We start from the raw sequence: 16750 nt of genomic DNA on the forward strand, positions 1-16750 counted from the left end.
GGAGAATGTCCATCTATCAGTTTGTGCCCTGAAGCTGAAGCATACTTGGGTTATCTAGCAGGAAAATGATCTGAAACACACCAGCCAGTACACGTCTGAATAGCTTAAAACAAAATGATGAAGGTTTTGAAGTGGCCTACTCTAAGTCTGGAGCTAGATCTGTTTGAGATGCTTTGCCATAACTTTAAACAGGCATTGGAGGTTTTTCAAGCTAGAAAACTCTCCAATGTGGCTGAATTATAACAATTCTGCAAAGAATTGTCAGTTATTAAACCGCAGTTACAAGCTCAGTTTGGTTTGAATAGACAGGCGTTTCTCTGCTTTTTAAATTAGACTTAAAAACCTTTTAATTACTCTTGTAGTTTGAACTGGATTACATAACCATAGCCCCATGCTACTGGAGGACCTCCCATGATGGAGTGAGCACCTTTCTCATCTCCTCTAATCTCTCCAGACAGATACCTCTCTGAAGGTAAATCTGCCTCCCCTACCACACGTTTCTAAGCCCTCCAACCTACGCAGTGTTTAATGTTATACTTCTTTTGTTTACATCCCCTTCTTTTCACTTTACCCTTAGTCAACTGGTCGAGGCACATAGCCGCTCTCCACCAGGTTTGTTTCCGTTAAAATAAATGTTTTTTTTTTATCTCCCATCTGTCCTCAGGTGCTGGATTAAAGGGACTCATTGGATTTTATCTCTTCTGCTGAAAGGTCAATGCTGATGAAAGTAAGGTGCCATCAGGCACCTGTTGTTGGTGCTTCACCAATAAAACAGAAGTGAATTCAGGTTGATTTCGCTGAACTTTAACAGTTTGACATAGAGATGGACCGATCCGATATTACGTATCGGTCCGATACTGACCTAAATTACTGGATCGGATATCGGAGAAAAATAAAAAATGTAATCCGATCCATTAAATATCACGAAAGCACCTCACAAAACTTGCAACACGCCGTAACTCACCTCAGAACGTTAGCAGTCGGAGCAGTATGCATCACGTGATAGAGCGGCTGTGGCATGCGGGACCTGTGGTCTGGATAGCATTTGGAGCTTCGCTAGCAACCCGGCATTTCATCTCCAACAAAGTTATCCCCGAGAGAAGTAAAGCAAGTGTGTAAGTCCATCTCTGAATGTTTGTAAAGCATTCCTGCGTTAAGCTTAACGAGCGACTGCCTCTCGCTCTCCGGCTGCTACTTCAATCATGAAACTGCTTAATGATCAGCTGATCGGCTTTTCTGTCTCGAGTCCGTGTCTCTTGTTTGTTTTTGGCCCACTTTGCACCAGAAAGAGGAAACCAGCGGCTGAACAACAGCAGCACGTTTAAGCTTGATCAGCTGTTGTTAGAATGTATTTAATATTTCTTTCTACTCGAGGATCTTTTTCTACGTAGCTGACGCTGGTAACTGTGCAGGGGCGGATCTAGCAAAGTTTAGCCAGGGGGGCCGATAGGGCATGAACAGGGAAAAGGGGGCACAAAGACATACTTTTCTTTCTTATTCTCATTTAAGATGTCTCGCTTTTAATTATTTAATATTTATCTGAATCTTACACCCAAAGTTTTAATCTGATGTAAAATGTATAGAAGTCCATTACTGTATATAGTGACTATTAAGTCTAATATATATACCCTAGTAAGCTATAGTACTTTTTCCTTTGGGAAGGTACCATCTGTGCAGTCTGCAATTTTGTTGAAGAAAGATGTTGAATCTATTTAATATTTCTTGAAAAAGAATTGATTTCCGTGCATTTTTTTTCACACTGCATCAAATTAAGGTTGATTACGTCGATTAAGCATCATGAGGTGGAGCGTGAGGGGTGGTTCCCTATTTTTTATTTATTTATTTTTGTTGTTGCTGGGAGTTGGAACCCTGTTAGTTAGGTTGCTTAATATTTATGCTAAGTACTCTTTAAAATACCAGAATAGGGAGGATGGTGTAGGTTTAAGTTTATTAGATTGATCAGTATTGCTGAACTATGAAATATTTTTTTTTGCATACAGGTATAACAGAATAGCTTTAGTGTAGTTGTTGTTTTAAACTTGAGTATGAACTTATACAAAATGCAGCAAGATATTTAAAAAACAGTTTTGTTGATTAAAAAACACTATATCGGATTCATATCGGTATCGGCAGATATCCAAATTTATGATATCGGTATCGGTATCGGACATAAAAAAGTGGTATCGTGCCATCTCTAGTTTGGCACAGACACATGAGCTTGTGTCACTCACACTAGCTCCTCACTTCCAGCAGCTCACTGAGATTCATCTATCCATCCATCCATCCATCCATCCATCCATTCTCTATTACTTTTCCAGGTTTGAGTCGCAAAGACAGCAGTCTAAGCAGAGAACCCTCTCACCCCAGCCACCTTTTCCAGCTCATCCGTTGAGTGACATTGAGTTGTTCCCAACCCAGTCAAGAGATATAATTGCTCCAGCGAGGTCTTGGTCTGCCCTGAGACAACCTCCCAGTAGGACATGCCCCAAACACCTCGCCTAGGAGGTAAATGGACTGGCATTAGTAAATGTTTTTCCAGTCAGTTTAAGCCCTCAGAGCTGTTTCTTACTAAAAATCTCATTCTGCGTTCACACACACATTCATGTAAGCAAATCTTTTTTTATTGTTACACACTTTTAACCTAACAATCTCACACAGTCTCAGTCCGATGATGTGTTAGGGTCAACTCGGGGTTCAGTATAAGTCCAAGGATACTTTGACATGTGAACTAGGGGAGCTAAGGGATCGGCCTTCGGGTTAGTAGACAAGCCACTCTTCCTCCTGAGCCACAGCCACTTTCTGTTCATACATAAAGTGCACAAAGTATCTGCTTTCTGCTAGGAAGACTGCCTGCTCATCCATGCAGACACAGACAATATGTTACACATAACCTGACACATGCAAAGTTGGGCTAGCCTGCATGCTTTCTGAGCATTCAGCGAAATCAACCTGAATTCAATTCTGAAAAGGATAAGCAGCAGAGACGGGTTGATGGTTTTACCACATTGTTTAGAGACAGAAACTAATCACATATTTTAATAGTAATATTTTACCGTGTAACAGACCCATTGATGCTCATTCCCACATCAAAGGAAACTATAATAATACATGAATACAAAATAATTTAATCACTTTATTGACAAAGCAAGAAGCAGACTTGACAACCTTCCAATTTATTTGGGTTATGGGTACAGTAAATCACTGTAGGAAGCAAACACAGTATATGCGGTAATCAGTCATTAGCAAATAACAACCCAGAGCAACCTCTCTCTGTTTTGCATGTTGGGTATTATTGCTAGAAACCACATAACACATCAAACGAGATGCTTCACGGTGCCCTGAAAATGCTTCTGTAAGTCGGAAAATCAACCAGGAGTCACCACAAAGACCTGGAAGAGTAAAACTGACAGAGATGCTGCTGTCATGTGACCGATATGAGGATTAGAGTCACATGAGTGTTTTGAAAGATGGAAGACGTTCTCTGCGGATGTGTGCAGATCATTACCGTTTGTTTGCATGATGTGAGATATAGTATGCTATGCTCTGAGGCAGTGAAGATTTTGTTGAAAGAAAGACATCTTCGTTAGGCGTCGCACCGTTTGTCTTTGTGCTAATTTCAGTGGTGGGCCTCTTTGGCTCATTAGCGTTTTCCCTCAAGGCAGACAAACAAGTCGTCAGTCTCTGAGTTGTAAGAACTGTAGCAAAGATGCGTACAGCAGCCAGTATTTTGATGTTACATAAAAAGCATGGATCATCTGCTGTGAAATCTATTAAACTGATGATTACAGGTGGATGGAGAGTTGAATCTACCTGGATAGGAGGTGCAGTGATTAACTCATGGAGTCTAACAGTCTAAAGCTCAGTTTTCCCTGTCAGAGAAACTGTTTTGGACAAGACAGCTTTGCACTTATATCACCGACTATCTCATAAAACTTGAGGAAGAATAGTGCACACGGTCATGCTAATGGCTTCCCAGCTAAGAGGTGAATGGAAACCCTTGTCATGTTCGCATTTCTTTGCTAAAAAACAAAACAAAAGAAAACAAAAGAAAGAAAAAGTGTACTTCACTCAGGTTGCATCCAGACCTTTTCAGGTGGCATAAGAATATGCCGATTTACTCACCGCTGCGTCACGTGCAACATATCATTGAATCCCTTAACATTTAGCGTAGCAACTCATCTCATAAAGAGTCAGTGACAAAACTTTAAAATGGAACAATCCATCGGACAGTTCAGAAAAAAATAAAGCGAAAACACTGTGAGCTGAAAAATTACAAAGATAGAAACTCTTTTCACGCCTCAAATGTCCTTACACCAGCTGACCTCACCTACTCATAATATATAAATATACAATATATATTGCTTTATTAATAATAGTCCTACAAACATGATGCTAAGCCGCTAACCGGTGGCTTAGGAGTGAAAGAAAATCCTTACAATCAAATTCAGTCTTACAGGAAGACTCGCATCAAGCTGCGGTTACTCAGTTAGGTTATGGCTCAAGGAAAGCATTGAAGAAAAACTGTGATCTGACTTATATGCAAACCCCAACCAGAGTTGTATAAAAGGAAACCATCCGTTAAGTAAAGACTTGTAGTTTCCTTTGAGTCCGCGTGCACGTTTATTACATCACGACTCCTCTTATATATTATAAGGCAGTAGTTGCAGTGTATATGATGGTAAAGTCATAAACGGGCGCCGTTAATGCAAGCCGTAGCATAAAAGGTTGATTTCACCTGCTTGCTTCATGCTGTTTGCTCATTGTTTCACTAGGGGCCACCATATGCATGTGTTTTGATAACAGAGGGTAACAGCCACTGCATCCGTGTGCACTCACAAGGCTAGTTTGGGAATTTGTTAAATGTGTTTTTAAAAAAATGTGAAAGGAAATTCCATCAAAACAATCATCCGGCTCTTCAGTGTAAGACACATCATCAGACACATCATCAGACACATCATCAGACACATCATCAGACACATCAAGAAATCTAATTTTTTTTCCTGAGGTAAAAAAAAAGAAAAAAAGAAAAAAAAGTGAAACAAAACAACACAAGACCCTCAAACACAAATATGCCGAAGAAGGCGTCGTACGTGTGTGTTTTCTGTACACAGCCCACACCTGAGTAAAGTGCACAGTCCAGTGAGTCAGAACTGATTATCACCAGCATGTGGCCTGTTTACACGCAAAGCAGGCCCTGCAAAGGAAAGGCAGCACACCACCCCAATCCATCACTTCTTAAAACATACAGACTGAAGTTTCATGTGGCTGACCGCTCCTCCTTTAGAGACAGGCACTGATAAAATATACTGTGTACCTTAAAGGAATTAAGTTAGTTATTTTCACATTGTATCTCTACCGCTATTTAAAAATGAATGACAAGTTGTGATGCTTTCTTAGTAATGTAGTGATACTATTTTGTCTTTTTCTAATGTTTTTTTAACCTGTTGGCTGAGATTGATGTAGACAAACAAAAGTCTAATGACCTTTAGTACCTTTCAGGACTTCAGATTTGCACGATTCACAGTTCAAAATAATTCTTCTTCATCTTACACTTGCCCTCATCCACTGACTGAAACAAGCTGTTGTAGCTCCTTACCCTTTAAGCCAGCCTTCTTCTGATTGGTTGCCTCTCATAAGCAGAAGGTTTGGACGATAGGTGGGTGGAGCCTGAGAGGACCACATAAGGATATCTCCTCCCTTCATCATGCAGAGGCAGTAGACTGAGCTTTTGCCTTACATACAGTACTTAAGAAATGTATTAGACCACCGCCCAGTGTAAGGTTTATGCCTCAGCTGCCCTAAGCGAACAGTATCTGTAACTAATTTTTTTTTAATGTTTCTGTAATGGTTAATATTCTGTATGCACATTTTTAATGCTAAAATATAATTATTGTCGTCAATTATTACTTTCAAATCAGCTGCTGTAGAAAAAAAAAGGTATAAAAACAATATTAAAGCACATTATATTTTTTTGGTTGAGATGCCAAATTGTATTAATTTACTTGCATTCCTGAACAGAATTTTTGGTGATCTAATAAATTTGCTTAGAACTGTATTTACAACAAAAATAATTTTAAAAAAAGCATAATAGGTCCACTCTAAAACAGCGGTCCCCAACCTTTTTTGCGCCACGGATTTGTGTCCGGTTTATGTCCGACAATATTTTCACAGACCGGCCTTTAAGGTGTCGCGGATAAATACAACAAAATAAAACCTGTACAAAAAAAGACGATTTATTCATAACACACGGGAAAAGACACAGGGAAACCAAGTTAACGATAAAACGATAAAAAAATAATGATAAAAACCGATAACAACCCTGAAAACCGGGTTAGGGTTAGCCTCGACTCTCGCGGCCCTGTACCAAACGACTCTTGGACCTGTACTGGTCTGTGGCCCGGGGGTTGGGAATCGCTGCTCTAAAGTGTATCATGATCTGGTCACTAACCAGAACAGTGAAGGCGGGCTGTGGGAAAACGCTTTGTTGTTAGTTGAAACACTGATTGGCTGCTTTGCACATGGCAACAGTTTGCCTTCAGGCTTTCTGTGATGTGGGTGACATTGTTAAACAGGTGTACTCTGACTCAAACCAGCCTTGTAGCTTTGTTGCCCAAACGTAACCAGGCTGCTGTTAGGGAGTGTTTCTCAAACAGGCATTCTGCTGGTTACAGAGAAGAGTTTAGGGCCAGATTTATTAAAAAGGGCAAAATAGCGTGCTTTACAAAAGTTGCGCTGCTTTTTGAACGGTCAATTTCAGCATCAAGTTAAAAAAAATAAGACCTGCTTTTATTCTGTGTTAAATATCGGCACAATTAAAAGTAAATTGCATTATTAAATTAGTGTGCGTGCTTGATTTAAACATTCTCCTTCTTATATTTTGCACCTTGAGAAGGGAACTCCCAAAATTACATATTTAATATCAACATATCACAGGCAATCTTGTCACTGTGATCTCTTTCTGGATGCTGATAGTACTTTTTACTGTGCCGGGCAACATTTTAGTAACTCTGGCAGTTAGTGCCTGTTGAGTGAGCATGATATTCATTTTAGACACGGCCTTGATGCCAGGTAAAACTGACAGAGATATCTAAAGTCTGCTGTGAAAATGTGATTTGTACCGTGCAGTTATTTAAAGCAAGTTTCCTTAAAAATCGTTGCCTGGACTGATTACTTCTGTTTTTCAGATTACACCGGGGACTTTGATGCATGGCTATGGATTTTTTCCAAAAAGAAGTAAAAAAAACAACCCAAAAAACCCAACAACAACAACAAACTATGTATGTTTCTATTCAAAGTGAGGAATTTCCTGGGGATCAATCGTTTTTTCATGTGCCTACCACCTCAGATATATTCAGCTGTGCCGCACGCAAACACTCAGCCACCTAGGGTGATTTATGAAGGGCCTTTAAAGGTCACAGCTGCCTGGGTAACACAACTACCACAGCAGCTTCTAGTCCACTCTAAATGACTGCTACCACGGTCAAACTCAAACCAAGAAGGGGGGGCTACCATAAAATAAGGCCCCGCAGTATGCAGAGAGTATCTGACAGCAGTGTAAACAATTCCTTCTAGTTTAAAAGACTGACCTAAAGTGACACTTACTGACTTTTGCGAGTTATTTAAGGTTACTTCAAAGTTCATATTTTAAAAAGAGCGTATAGTGAGTGTGATATAATAAAATGGCTAAAACCAGTGTCAGTGTGGATTCAGTCAAGGTGCAGAACAACAGTTATCACCATTAACAGTCTGACAGATGATACAGTGGTTGAAATGCACATGTCACAGTAGTTACTAATCTGCTTGCGTCTCCGCAGCGGGAGGCGCTGCTGCTGAAGACACCAGTCTAGCAGCTTCATCTTGGGGCTCCACTGGCCCTTCCCCACCCCCTGCCCCTTCATCGTCCTCCTCTTCTTCCTTCTCCATGCCCAGTGGAGGCTGTCTTTGTGCCGCACTGTGCCTGGAGCGGGCCCTGTGCCTTCGAGGGTGGAGGAAGAGAGCAGGGTCCGGCATGGCTGTGGGCTCTGCAGGGCCCGTCACTTTCTCTGTCGGCACACACTCTCGGGAACGCTCAACTCTCGAGGAAGCCCTAGCGCTCTTACGTTTTGGTTTAACCACAGGAGAAGAAGGCGAAGCTCCTGAAAGCATCTGTGGAGAAACTGTGGAGTTATACTCAGCACCGTACTGGAGCCCCTGGTTGTTGGCCCTGGAAAGCAGGCCCTGCCTCTGCTGCATCCGCTGCTGGTGCAGTTTCTGCCTCGCAGCGTGCAGCTGGAAGGAGAGGTATGCCGCAGCCTCGGTTTGTTTCTGCAGCTCCGTGTTAAGGACGGTCGAACAGTGGCTGCGGCTTTTCAGCTCCTCCAGAAAATGGCGCTCTTTTTGCTTGAGATTGGCTCTGAGAACTCCCACCAAAGCCCCTTTCTGAGTGAGCTCCTTCCTAAGCTCTCCCAAGACGCACTCCTTTTCTGCCAGGCGGTTTTCAACCACCAGACTGCGAGCTTCCAAGAGCTCCTCTTCCTCCTGCAATTCTGATGCAGACCAGAAATGCAAATTATAAACATGTAGAGTTTCAGAATAAAGTTTGTTTCACATTTATGGAAACCTCTCTGGTATGCAACATACTCTCCTCTGTTTTACCATCCATCAATCCATCTTCTGTTGTAGCGACACCCAGACCTCCCATGTCCCACCCATCTCAACTGTTGAGGTGCTCCCTCATAACATCATTATCCATTTTTTCCTACCACAGGGCCTCCTCCCAGTTTACCATGCCCAAAATACTTCATTTAGGAGGCGCCAAAACAGCTCCTTTAAATCTGGAGGAGCAGCATTAACTCTGAGCCACTCCTAAGTGACCGAGCTCCTCAGTCAATCTCTAAGGAGCCCAGACACCCTTCAGAGGAATCTCATTTTCTGCCGCTTGCATCAGCAATCGAATTATTTTGGTCACTACCCACAGCTGATGGCCATAACAGCGCAGATCGACCAGTAAATCGTCAGATTTGCTGTGAAGCTCAGCTGCGTCATCACCATGAAGACAGAGCTGAGCTGAGACCGGTACAGCATCCACAATACTGCAGACGCTGCACCGATCCATCTGTCAATCTCCTGCTCTCATTTCCATCCTGGGGTGGGCATCCCACCATTTTTCTTTATGTGATAAAATAATCAGAATGATTTTTTTCTGGAGAAATATAAACATTTTCTCCTGACCTAAAAAATGAAAAGATAAATATTTTCTGATTGATAAATAATCAAAATTCTCGATCAATCACTTTGTTTTGGTCAGTGGATCAAACTAATATTGTCCTCGTTTCCATTCTGATGTTTGATAATGAAGGGTCGTTTTTTGTGAGGCCGTTCGGTCCATATTATGGGAAGATCTGTGTGTTACTGTGATATTTGATATCTTTAATATGTCCTGCCCACTGCAGGCCGACTGATGCTCACATGCCGAATTTGTGGATCAGAGAAAAACAGAAGCTACAGCTTGATTCATGTGTTTCACTTCTTATCACCAAAGCAGAGCTAATGCTGCTCCATAAGCATTTATATTCTGTACAGTATGCAAAGCTTGTCCTCACAACACAGTCCCACATTTAAACAGACTGCACAGACACAGACTTTCATTCAGGCTACTACTAAACGCCTTCTCTGCCAAGGTCGTGTTTAACACAGCACACTGCTCATTGCTTTTTCTCCTTTTTGCCTCTGTAGACGAGCTTTCATCTCTTTTTATTCCAGTAAAATTCCCCACAGGGATGAGAGGCAGGTATGGGTGAAAAGCCCTGAGTCAGTGCGGTTACCTCAGGGCTTACTGAGCAGGAGAAGCTGCTGGAGGAGCAGGAGGAGCAGGGGATTATAACCACAGAGGCCGGCATTGACCCTTCTGCCCAGAGGGAAACCGACCTGAAAAATCCTAATAAGCTGCTTCATATACTGACAAAAGCTTTGAAATTGGGGGTCCAAACTGTAACATCTTGCAGCTTATGGTATCCCATTCATGTAATTTCTCTGTCCATGACAGGCCTTTTATTGGGTTTCATCTCTGTTACTCATTTATTTCTTTATTTTCTCCATTTTTCTTACAGGATCGATCCTCTGAAGGCCGACCGGCTTCTCTTTCGCCCATCACCACACCCCACCTAAACTCATACGCCTGCTATAGAACTACCTAATGTGAACTTTACGTCCATCCATACGCCTCCATGTCTGCAGCTGACTGCACTCTGCCGCCTTTCCTTTTGCCTTAATTGCCCTCCTCTCTCCCCCTTGTTACTTCTCTCCTTTCTTTTCCTCTCTTGTTTGCTACATCTCCTTCTCTCTCGCTCTCAGCAAAATCTGTAAGTGGACACCCCCACCGGGACCTCGAGGAAAAAAGGAGAGCAGAAGACGAAAAAAAGAGGATGGATCAATTTGCCGGGGTGAGGAGGAGAACACAGGGCTGTGCTGCATGATGTATCGTGAGTGGGGGGATAACCTGCCCTGGATAAAGTAGATGGGATCTAATGGCTGAGTAATGCAGCCAGGCACAACTCCTCCCCCCTGCCCCCCGCACTCTTTACAAGCACACGCACATTTATACAGCCTTTTGACTGCTCTTTCTGGAGTCTGTCTCCAATTCGCTGAGACAAAATGGTGCCTCTTTCTGCACTGAGCCACCTTCACGAGGTACGCTTTAGCCGCTGAGACAGTTTCTTCATCTTACGTGTGAAGCTGTAGCATCTTTTTACACACGTGGCTTTACCAGAGACTCCTCCCTCCTGAAGAGAGAGGCAGCGGTGGCCGACAAAGATCTGTTCCCTGGAGGATGCAAGGGTGGAAGCATGGCGAGAGACAGGGGTCATCTGGGGGTTAAAGCTGAGTATGGGGAGGGTGAGTGAAAACTAGCTCGGGGAGATGTAAACATGTGGCTGTCTTTGTGTCCTCAAAGCCAAAAAAAGATGACAAAAATCCAAGAGGCACGAACACAGTCAGGCACGGCAGAGAGAGGAGAACTAGGAAGAGCCTGTGAAGGGAGCGTATGTGAACTCAAACATACCTATTTGACTCCTGCCCGGAGGCTTCATCTTCAACTCGCTTGTCAACTCTGAAAAATGCAAGAGACACACAAAGACAGCGGGAAGAGAGAGAAATCAAAAAAATCAGAGATTAAACGCAGGCGATCAGAGTCTTATTAAAGCTGTATGCTGACAGTTTGTGTTTGCTGCTGCTGGTGGTTAACATAACAGATGCTCGATGCAGTACATCCTCGGCGAGCTCATGCATAATTTATGAAACAAAATCTGAAACTTTACATCAAAGACTGAGTGCTAGAGACTGCCACAGTCTGGATCTGTAAGGACACATTTGTCATATTAGCATTTTATTTTATTATCCTTATTTTTGGGATATAGGAGTGAAATCAGCATGGTGGAAAAAGCTGCTTTTGACTGCTTTTCTGATGTATATTTTGTTTTACCAGCTATCTCTCTGCAAGTTTGATTTGGCAAATCCAACCCCAAAAGTTTTTCGTGCCACCGCCGGGGATCTTTTGCTTCTTAAACAAACGTGTAAACCACTACACTGTGGAGCCACTCTCAGTGTAATCAGAATATATTTAAATAAAAATGCAATCCCCGTGAGCTGTGCCACATTTAATAAAACATCCGATGAAGCTAAACATCCTGTCGTGCTTTGTACGAGAGAATCATTTCAACTTAAAGCCACAGCTTACAATCATATCATTAAAAGTACCTTTACATTATTTTAATAGTTCTTTTTTCCCCCCCTTGTATAGCACTTGAGTGAAGATGTGCATCTCTCTGTTGTATCTGTGTCTGCTGTATGCTTTGTCTGGCTTTTATGTCTCACATTAGGCGCTCGCCTTTGAGTCCATTTCACTTGAGCCATAAAAGCAAAGCAAGCAGATTAGAGGCACTAGAAACTCAGCAGCTTTTCTGGACAATAAAACGCATCTGATCAAAAGATCAAGCCATTAATGCCTTTTTTAGGGGTATATCAGGCAGGAGCAACAGTCTCAAATAGTGGCAGTGATGTTAAAAGATGCTCAGTGTGATATGCAGCATATTTTTAGATGGATAAAATAAAGCATTTCTGATATGTTAAGATAATGTGTCAGACTGAAGTATTCAGTCGTTCAGTGATTTTTGGACTATATTTCTGCATATAAGTGAGTGCAGAGGGGCAGACTGCTGGTTGTGTCTGTCCTGTCAGTCATCTCGACGGTCATCCACAGCAGCCTGACTGCAGCAGGAAAATCTCCACATTCAGCCTTTTTCTGCACACACCACAACACAGAGAGCGGTGCTTCATTTAATTCCCCCGTGACCAGAAAAACTCTTATTCTCTTGAGATATTCGAGTTTATTTAAGTCAGAAATTATGAGCAGTGAACTTCAGGCTTTTTTTTTGATGGAAGAATTTGCAGTGTATACAGAACAGGCTGTACCATCATGTGCGTGTGGCTTGGTTATCCCTAGCCTTTCTTCTCCTCTTGCTCTCTCTGTCACACCCTCTCTCCTTCCCTCTGCAGTCAGCATACTGTAGCACACCCACCCATGCAGCTGGCATGAAGAGAGAAAGACAGATGGGGGGTGTGAGGGTGGAGGGTTGGGAGTTAAAGAAGGAAGGAAGGTAGGCGTGAAAAAGAAAAGGGGAGCTCCAGAAAGGCACACTCAGTGATTGCACCCAAATGTGAGTGACTTCGAAAGCATCTTATTTTCTAGTTATCACCCTCATTCACAGCTTCCATGAGCCTTGAAACTCCGTGAAATTCATTTAGCAGCGGGGGAGCACAGAATAAGCGTAACTCTAAGAATTATTCCTGACACAATGAAAATCAGTCACTCAGCACATTGCAATATCCAGCGTGTGCAACACTTTGTAGGTCAGTCTTATCTCCTGCAGCCTGACTGAGCGTTCAAGGCTTTTGTTTAGTCGATTCAACCTTGAACATTGGAAAGATATCTGGAAGGACAAATGCAACTCGTTTCTGGGATGCACAAAAAACGCATTAGACCAGACAGGAAGACCTCATTTACAAACAGTGATGCAGCTTGTAGCTCATGAAGAGAGAAGCGCCTTTATGTGCTGATTAGGAAACTCTTGGAGTTGAGAACAGTGAAAAAAAAAGAAAAAAGGCAGAACTAACGTGCACAACAACACTGTCAGCCCAACCTTGCAGTAACCTTCCACGCTTTATTAGTGAGCTGGCAGGGTACACCTCTGAGTCCTGCAAACTGCATTAGCCTATCTGTTCTTCACTGCCTCAAGTTACAAATAAAAACGTTCAGCAAAGAAAACTAACTAATCCGTGACAAGCAAATATTCAAAGACCACGGACAAAAAAAGCGACATCTCTCCTCCTTTCCTTTTCCTCGCTTGTTCAGATACATACGACTGTTTGATCTTTGCCTTAAAAAGACATTTGCATGGAAAACCTTTTAACAGCTTTTCCACTCTGGCCCGACGGCATCGTGAGAAGCTTTAAAGATGTTCAGCAGCAACAGCTGCTGAGTATTGTTTTTAGTGAGTGCAATCCCACAGAAACCTCTGAGGAATGTGGAAATTAAAGGCAACAGCAAACTGGAGTGAGGAGAGCAGGCCGATGCCACCAACTGCTGAGGAAAGATGATTTATTTGTGTACACGTACTTCTGGGGGCAGAAATGCACTGTACTGTCTTTACGCAGGTTTGGCCTCGTTTCCTTGCAGCTGACAGAAATATGACTGAAGCTCCATGTGGACCAAAAAAAAAACAAAACCCACTGCTATAAACAATCTGTAAGAGCCCCACATTACAGTGGGAGAGCCCACAGAAACAAAAGGAAAGGAAGAGGAGGAGATGGCAAAGAGCAGGCCAGCTCTCTCTCTGTTGGTGGTGTCATTGCCACACGCAGCTGCACTGAGCAGATGTGACATGTGTGCGGGAGAAACACAAAATAATGGACCCAGCCCTTCCCCCATCCTCCTCCACCCCCTGCAATCCTCTTCGTATGGATTACTAAAGCTATAGGACCCATGGACTCATTACAAAGCACGTGTATTTCTGTGTCTGTCAATTAACTAATGTGTGTGCTGCTGGTTGTGCACTGGGGACAAAAAACTGTTCACATAACAGGATTCACGTCCCAACCAATGATGATCTATTTTAGGCTTTTAAGCTAGAATTATTATAACAGGGTTGATGGTTAGCCAGAAATAAACAAAAACATCTCCACAAGAAGGCTAATACCAGACTGTGTGTGTGTGTGTGTGTGTGTGTGTGTGTGTGTGTGTGTGTGTGTGTGTGTTTTCATGTGCATCTGGATGCTTGATTAAATGGAAGAAGGCACCATCCATTAGGCACCAAACAGGAAATGATGCAATCTACAGGAATTGTAGCATGACATCATCATGTAAGCATTGTCTGGCACTGAGTGGTGCTGCAGACACACATTAGAAGAACAATGAGGACACACACACACACACACACACACACACACACACACACACACACACACACACTGGCTTTAGCTCAGTGGATGTGTCTCCTTAAAAAAATTAAATGTTATAATTCAGTGAAATCAGGGAAATGACAGGATCAAAATATCAGAGTGTCTGATGGTTTATTGTGAGGTTAAAACCCCATTCAAAGAAGGCTGTTTTCCAAAATCTCAGTAAATCCTTTCTCTGAGGGTAAAAGGTCAATTAGATTGGTCTTAGCTGATTAATAAAGAGCTGCAGAACACCAGCAATGCCTAAAGAGGATTAGCCAAAAGGATTCTTCAATTAAATATGAACTCATAAGACCGCAAACGATTAAAAATTAAAATGTACATTACAAATGTACCTTCCAGTGTCCACTCGGTACTTTTTTTGGGAGGGGTTTAAAATTTTTTTTAAACACATCTTGGACACTCAGACATTGTGTATCCTCACATCTTATATTCTATAAAGTAACAGAAGTCATTTAAAATAAACATATAGCAGAAACCCAAGAGGAAAACTGATTTAACCTCGTAGGACCTGGCTTCCACATATGTGGTCATCACATTTTGGGTTGTCTAGACCAAAATACTAAATCTTGCTCTACAAGGGCCTGATATCCACTTACGAGGACATTATACTGCCACTGTTCTGTCGAAATTTAAAACAAATGTCCTGATATGTGGATCTCATTTTTCTCAGAAGCAAAAATCATGTAAAAAAAAAAAAATCAAAAAAAAAAAAAATCTGGTAATTCTTTGTTTTTGCATTCATCAGGTCCCAATCAGTCCAAATAGCAAAGAGAATTTAAAAATGCATGCCATGAAAGAGTTCGGGTCTTAGGAGGTTAAAGAAGCCAGGAAGTACTCCTGCTGATTCTCTAAAGGCCATGTGGTTAAATATATTTTTAGCGTCAGTAGAAGTAGGGGGTCAGGTAGAGTTTTTTAGGGCTTTACTTTCAAAAACAGCAGCAACAGCAGCTGAGAACCCCTCACCTGTGCATCGTTTCTGCAGGGAAAGGATCTCCAGGTGAAGACCATGGAGCATGGAGAGGTGCTCCTTCCTGAGGAACACCATGCTCCTCTCCACACCCTCTATCTGCTGAGACAAACTCCTCTCATCGCCCATGGCTGAGTCTAAAGAGACGAGAGAAGGGGAGAGAATCTGCGTTTACTCCTGCCAGACACTAACTTAGAAATTCAGATTACAACCTAGGAGCTCCAGCGGCTCCACGTAACTTTGTCTTCAGTGGGAAGTGCCCGCTCGGAATTGAGGTCATGCTGGAGCTATAAATAAGGCATTGATAACCAAAAAAAAAAAAATCAAGCCTGACCGATAACCTCGACTTATATTTCATTAGATAATATAAGTGTCCCTGCTTACCTTAAATTGACGTTAAGTACCAAAATGTGAAGAAATGTGATTTGCTAGCGTTATAAATACGTCCTCCGGTCCGAGCATGCTGGCCTCCGGCGTCGGTCCAAATCCTGCGGGCTGCCGCATTCACCCAGACATTTTATCTGGAGCGTTTAAGTGCTTTTCAGCAGCATGTGACGCTGTTTGATCAGAGGAAGAGCAGGAGGAGGAGGCTGGATGGGTGCGTAAAAATGCAAAACGACGCATGGCACCGCGATCCGCCGACACCAAAAACAATCCCTGCTGAAACATCTGCAGGGTCGATCATCAGCAGCAGGAACATGAAGCTGCTTTGAAAACCGACGAGCAAAGTGCGCAGTCCATTTTTTTTCTTAACGTGCGCACCTTTCCTCCGCTCCCACCAACTGAGGCGTCATCGAGCTGCTGGATGAGCAGCGAGTTGAAGACGGTGATGAAAACAAGCCATCGTGACCAGAACACGCGAGAACATCGTACGACGGGGTCAGTCCGCCAGCTGATTGGCTGAGCGGCACATCACCGCTCCGAGTCGACTCTGTGGAGCAGCGGTCCCCAACCCCCGGTCCTCGGACCGGTACCGGTCCGTGAGTCGTTTGGTACCGGGCCGCGAGAGCTGAGGCTCAGGTGTGAAATGTATAGTTTTCAGGGTTTTATCGGTTTTCAGCGTTATTTTGTTATCGTTTACTCGGTTTTCCTGGGTCTTTTCACGTGTGTTATGAATAAATTTTCTTTTTTTCGGTACCGGTACTAGTTTTATTTTGTTGAATTTATCCGCGACACCTTAAACGCCGGTCCATGAAAATATTGTCGGGCATAAACCGGTCCGTGGCGCAAAAAAGGTTGCCCGCTGCTGTGGAGGATCAAGGCGCAGCTCGTGCGTGTGAAGACGCG

General features: G+C 42.8%; 1 protein-coding gene across 1 annotated transcript; it reads right to left on the reverse strand.

Annotated features, from left to right (window-relative positions):
• Positions 1 to 6995: 6995 nt before the first annotated feature.
• Positions 6996 to 16300, reverse strand: ccdc92ba (coiled-coil domain containing 92Ba). Its single transcript, XM_026192778.2, has 4 exons — positions 15848 to 16300; positions 15460 to 15600; positions 11039 to 11086; positions 6996 to 8525 (listed from the first exon to the last, which is right to left on the reverse strand). Exons 2-4 carry the CDS (start codon positions 15590 to 15592, stop codon positions 7792 to 7794), a joined length of 915 nt encoding a protein of 304 aa, XP_026048563.2. The 5' UTR covers positions 15593 to 15600; positions 15848 to 16300; the 3' UTR covers positions 6996 to 7791.
• Between the last annotated feature and the right edge of the window lie 450 nt (positions 16301 to 16750).

The sequence above is a fragment of the Astatotilapia calliptera genome, chromosome 14 (assembly GCF_964374335.1).
Source record: "Astatotilapia calliptera chromosome 14, fAstCal68.1, whole genome shotgun sequence".
NCBI classification, from domain to species: Eukaryota; Metazoa; Chordata; class Actinopteri; order Cichliformes; family Cichlidae; genus Astatotilapia; species Astatotilapia calliptera.

Excerpts from the sequence above, each read along its gene's own strand:
- ccdc92ba (XM_026192778.2), bottom strand. The coding sequence starts at position 15,592 with ATGGGCGATGAGAGGAGTTTGTCTCAGCAGATAGAGGGTGTGGAGAGG. Across the intron at positions 11,087-15,459 it reads CCTGCAGAAACGATGCACAG|AGTTGACAAGCGAGTTGAAG; the intron begins GTGAGGGGTTCT and ends TGCATTTTTCAG. Across the intron at positions 8,526-11,038 it reads TCCGGGCAGGAGTCAAATAG|AATTGCAGGAGGAAGAGGAG; the intron begins GTATGTTTGAGT and ends GGTCTGCATCAG.